The 6,000-nt window shown below is 39.6% G+C and overlaps 1 protein-coding gene across 5 annotated transcripts in view; it reads left to right on the forward strand.

Annotated features, from left to right (window-relative positions):
- CDH11 (cadherin 11) overlaps window positions 1–6,000 on the forward strand; it is a 182,282-nt gene that overhangs the window by 129,297 nt on the left and 46,985 nt on the right. For all 5 annotated transcript variants that reach the window (XM_017889051.1, XM_017889049.1, XM_017889050.1 and 2 more), the window contains 2 exons: window positions 1,416–1,535; window positions 2,502–2,669. In XM_017889051.1, coding sequence (XP_017744540.1) covers window positions 1,416–1,535; window positions 2,502–2,669 — 288 coding nt within the window. The remainder of the gene's footprint in view (window positions 1–1,415; window positions 1,536–2,501; window positions 2,670–6,000) is intronic.

A 6,000-nucleotide genomic window follows, 5' to 3' on the forward strand; every position in this document is an offset into this window, starting at 1 on the left:
AGCCATGCGAACCCAGGCAACCTGTTATACCTTTCTAGGTTTTCATTTTGCCATCTATAAAATGAGGATAATATAAACTATGTTGAAGGTTAAGTGAAATAGATGTGAAATGCAAAACCATTGTAAAGGATGTAGCAGAGTTCTAGAAGGAAATTAAGCATTAAAAATTAATAATTTCCCTAGCCATGCGATGATGGTATTTTCCTTTATAAATCTATCCTGCCTAGAATAGTGACTGACAAATGGGAAGAGCTCCAAAGAGGTTGTTTCTGTGAAATAATGAATTATAGAACAGTAACTAGAAAAAAGTGAGATGTACAACACACAAAAATCACTGACAACCCTATAAATTAAAGGTAGTGAGAGGCTGTGGAAACTGGCTCCCTTGCCTCCCATGTAGAACCTTGCCCCTCTGCTGAAAATGTTACAGAATGAACTTGAGTTTTGTTGCGTGCTGGATTGGGGTTAGAGTTTGGCAATTACTAACTTTGTGAAATAGATTACAAAGCTTCATATATCTCATATTCAATTTCTCAATAATACAGTGGATGTAAAAAAATGCCCAGCAGAGGAATGCTGACAAAATACATGGAATGTGCCCCCAGATCATGCTGGCACAGAGAAATTCGATAATTGCTGGTTTTCTTCTTCCAGCTCCTCTCTCCCTGCTCTGAAGCCCAGCACGCCATGCCCCAGATACTTGCTATTTGTGACCAGCCAGAAACAAAAGTTGTTTTTAGGAAAAACAGAGCCCCATCTTTCTTCAGTTTTCTGGTTTCCCTTCATTTGACCCATGAATGCTCCCCTTACCTCTCACCAGATGTCTACTGGTGATTTCTGTTACATGGCTACCAGACCAGCTACAGGTGGGAAGATGCAATTTTCATGCCAGTAGGGAACAACATTCTGCTCAATATTTATGGCCATAAATTAATTAAATTGTAGTATTAGCAGCAATTTTATTACATGCAAAGCAACAATAAAGTGATGTATTTATTGTTCTGCTACAGATGGAAGATTATACTCTGTCCTTTCATGAAAGCAATTTATCGTTAATTATCATTTATTATACACTTTGGGAAGATTTTAATGTAATTATTTGATATACTGAACATTTCAAGTGCATGAGTTGTAAGATATGTTTGCAATAATGTTTGTAATATTATTTTAATCACCAACCGATGCAGGATGTACTATAAATACAGAAAGTTCATTTTTAAACTGTGGGCATTCTTATAGAGAAGGAAGGAAGGTTGGTTGACTGGTTGCTTTGCATCTCAACTCCAGGAAAATGAGAGAATGTTGAATAATTGTGGTGCCTTCTTCAGGGTTAATTTTAAAATAAAACTTTGTAAACAAGAACATACTTTGAAAAGCTGAGGGGATGTTGCTAATTAATTTATTTCGCTCTTAAGGAACGTCAGTAATCCAGGTGACAGCTTCAGATGCAGATGACCCCACTTACGGAAATAGCGCCAAGTTAGTGTACAGTATCCTCGAAGGACAACCCTATTTTTCGGTGGAAGCACAGACAGGTACTGTGGAATGTCACTGTGACTTGTAACACATGGTGAATAAGAAGTCCCAGGCCTGATCAGAACTTATTTAATTATCTGTTTGATCAACTATGAAAAAGGAATAAAGAGGGCTACCCTACAGGGTTAGTGTGAGGATTAGATACTTGGCCTGTGCCTGGCACACAGCACACCATGAAACATTTATTATTGTTTTTTTCATATTTCACGATGACCCAATAACAAATATAATCTAAAAACTCAACTTTAATGCCAGAAGTAAGACAGCAATAAGGACTAAGGCTTCCACAGTGCTCTCCATATTTCTCAGGTAACTGTTGCCATATCTACAGAGAGAAAAAGCTTCCAAATGTCTCCTAAAGATTTAAGTGAGCATGGCACACATGTGCCAATATCCAGCAATCATGTAGAATTCAGTTATTAATTTATCATTGTTTTCAGTGACAGGTGATAATAGTACATGCTTGTATGAGCATTGTATACATTTAACCCATTTGGTTCACTCTTTTAAAAATTAATATTTACATTTTAATGTATTGCATGAAATATGCACCTCCTACTTTAAACGTAATATGTGCCATCAAACATTTCTGTGAATTGTATGCAGCAATAGACTTAGAGAAGATTGTGCTGGAAGTCAAAAAGTATGAGTTTAGTCATGGATATCCATGCAATGGCCACTCAAATATTTCAGTCTTTAGGGTGTTTATATCTGAGAAGAATAAGGTTATTACTTGCATGTACAGGAAAACATAAATACAAATGTTGTATAGTAAGTTTTATGATTTGCTTAAAAAGACATAATGATGCTTCAGTATGGCTGCCTTTGGTTGTAATTATCATGTTGAAATGATTCTTGCCCAGGGCATGAGCTATTTTATTCAGCATTGCTTCCTCAGTGCTCAGAACTTTCTTGTCATAATGTTATAAACGAATATCTGTGATGTTGCCTGCTCACCTGTCCAGGTATCATCAGAACAGCCCTACCCAACATGGACAGGGAGGCCAAGGAGGAGTACCACGTGGTGATCCAGGCCAAGGACATGGGTGGACATATGGGCGGACTCTCAGGGACAACCAAAGTGACGATCACACTGACCGATGTCAATGACAACCCACCAAAGTTTCCGCAGAGTAAGTAGGTGGGCTTGGTTTTCCCTTTTCCACGGTGCCACAGCCAGCCCTCTGCCTCCTCTAACCTATTCCTGCTTTACTCAGGTATCAAAAAGAAAATCTAGAAAATGAGGGGCAGTTCATATCATTCTTACAAAACAAAACACAAAAACAAGACAACAACAGCAATAACAATGTCGGGGAGTAGAGGTAGTAGGAGAATGAAAAAATGTAAAAAGTTCTACAACCCTGGAAACAAAACATTGTTTTTGCTAAGTATTTTGCTTGGTAGTCATGATGCAATCTAGTAATTAATGAACGCTTTTCTGCCTCAGTGTCCCCGTTTCTAACCTGGATATAATAGTACCTGAATCTGTTATCAATTACTATGTAACAAATTGCTGGAAAACAGTGGTTTAAAATAATAATAATAATAATTTGTTTTTATCATGTGTCTGGAATTTGGGCGAGGCTTGGAGGAGACAGCATGCCTCTGTTCCCCACAGCAACAGCTGGGGACAGCTCCATTGGGGTTGGAGGATTCACTTCCAAACCAGCTTACTTGCATGGCTGGCAAGTTTGTGTTGATTGCTGCTTCCTTTCTGTGTGGGCTGGTTTTGGAACGTGTGATTCCCAAGGGCACCAGGCAGAAACTGTGTTGCCTTTTGCTAACTAGCTTCAGAAGTCACATCGCATCCTTTCCACTGGAGTCATCAGGCTGCACAAATCTAAGTGGAGTTTATGTAGACTCCACCTTTCAATGGAAGACCTGTCAAAGTCATGTTGAAGGAAAAGCACGTGGGATGGGAGATATTGTTTGGGCCATGTTTTGGAAAATGCAATCTTCCACAGTACCTAATTAATAGGATTACTGTTTGGACTAAAGGAGCTAGTGTAAAATCTTATAATGACAACTGTCTATAAGTTGTCAACAAATTCTAGCCATTGTTATCTGGGGGATTATGGCTGTTCCACAATGTTCATAAAATTGTGAAGGGAATTAAATGAAAAAAATGATTTTGAAAGGTTATTAATAATAACTGTAATTATAGCAACTACCATCATTTAATGAATAGTCACTGCTATTGTAAATCTCTGCAAGAGCCTACATTATACAGATAAGACTGGCTTCCATAAAAACTGCATAAGTTGCCCTAGAAATATGACAAAGTCAGAGTTTGAACACAAGTTTGTCTCTGTATGTATAGATGTATATGGATGGACAGTATGACTGTGGTGCTGCTGGTGCTGCTAATGCATGGGGGGTTCATCATGAAAGTGTCTTGTTAGAGCCTGTGAGCTCACTATCAGAGAAATGGAACATTTTGCAAATGAGATAACAAGGAAGGCAACTAAATGTGGCCCCAGGAAGGCACTGTGGTGACTCAAAGGAATTCAAAAACAAGAATCTACACAAGAATCTTTTGCCTGGCCGGGCACAAGTTCAGCATCCTCAATAAGCCTGAGGCTCATATAACATTCTAAGAGCTGCATGCTCCATTATCCACACTGTACGATTGTCTAGTGTGCTGGAAAAGAAAGGTCAAGCAGAATTATTAGCAGGCAGCCCTTACTGCCCTTGGTCATAGATAATCATGTAGTAAAGTTACATTGCTACTGTACTGGTTGTACTGGTTTCGCTGCCATGAACTTGAATGAGATTTGGAGAAAATCTGCATAGGACAATTTTTTTTAAAACCTTCGTATTAATTGCTAATTATCTACAAGGGACTCCCACTTCCCACTCGTCCTTTAATGTAGAGGGCATAGTGAGATTAAATAGATTATGAATCCAAAAGAAAGTTGCAAAGTAAAATACTATTGATAAATATAGACAAAGTCTTGGAACTGATGAAATCTCTGTAAGAGGAAATTAAAACATAATGAGCATAAGTAACTTGCCCAAGACCACTTTGCTTGGAAATGATAGAGGCAAGATTTTCAACCCTGGCTTCTCGATATTATGTCGCGCACAGAGTATTAAATGTGAAAAGCAAATAAGATAATGTTGAATCTCAGCTACTTACTGAAAACCTTCCAGTGATTTCCCCAAGTTTAAACAAAACCTGAAACCCGCAATGGTCTATTTTATGCAATTTGGCCTCCACTTCCCTACATGCCCTTCTCTCTCACCAGAAGGCTGGAGTCACTCTCCTCCTCTTGTTCCTCTGCAGGTTTTAGGATCTTCTCACCTTAGGGTATTTGCCACTTGCTAATCACCTAGCCTGTAGCTTTTATCCTGCAGAGATTCACATCATTGTCTTCCTCAGTCTTTTTAGATTCCTTTTTCTAAAGAATGTCTTCTTCTACCACACTACTCAAAAATCAATCTCTCCCTCTTTCTGCTTCTCACCTACGCATTATTAACACAAGCACTCATACACATACAGACTCACTCACAAGTAGCTCACATTCATACACACACTCACACTCTTACACAACAGATTCATGCCCACACAATCACTCTACAGCCACTCACACATTTACCCCCTCACACACAATCATGCACTTACACACACACAACCACACATCCACACTCAGAACCCTCACCCTTTTACCCTACTTTCTTTTCCTTTTTCAGTGCAGTGACATCAGAGTGTGTTTACATTTGTTTTTATTTTTTCTCTTCAGTCTGCCTCATTAGGAGAGGAATCTTGACTGTTTTGTTTAGTAGTAAACGAAACAACCAAATAAAACAGTGTCCTGGCACTAGGACGGTACCTCCATGTACAGTATTAGGCTCCCAATTGATTTGTTTTCTAAGACCACCAGAACGGGCACAAAAGAACCAGCGATTTTCCAGCAACTTTCCATGCCACTATGCCACTTCCGTCAAAAACGGGCTGTTTTCCTCCCTCTAGTTATTGGAATCAGCTGAAAGCCTGGCCTCCCTGCAGCGCCGAACTACCTCAATAGCCCAAGTAGCTGCCCAAAACAGGCGAGCCCTAGACTTGCTTACAGCTGAAAAAGAGGCACTTGTCTCTTCCTTGGAGAAGAGTGCTGCTATTATGTTAGCAAGTCAGGCCTAGTAGACACTAACATTCAAACCCTCAATAAAATAAAAAAAACTGAGATACAGAACCTTAATACCCCAACCTTGCCGGGACCTTCCTTCTGGGTTTTGCCCCTATTCCAACAAATGCTTCCATTCCTCATTCCTGTACTAATACTGTGCCTTATTTTATTCATCCGTACGTCCAAATGCCAACCATGGGCCCCGACCTTAACAGCGCCTCTTAACAGCAGGAAGTAGCCAGACAGACCCATGGCGCCCCTTTATCACTATTATCAATAAAAGGTTGGACTGTTTGGACGAACGGAGGCAAGATGGTGCACTTCCGGGTTCTTCATC

Source organism: Rhinopithecus bieti, unplaced genomic scaffold, assembly GCF_001698545.2.
Source record: "Rhinopithecus bieti isolate Rb0 unplaced genomic scaffold, ASM169854v2 scaffold_18285, whole genome shotgun sequence".
Classification (NCBI taxonomy): Eukaryota; Metazoa; Chordata; class Mammalia; order Primates; family Cercopithecidae; genus Rhinopithecus; species Rhinopithecus bieti.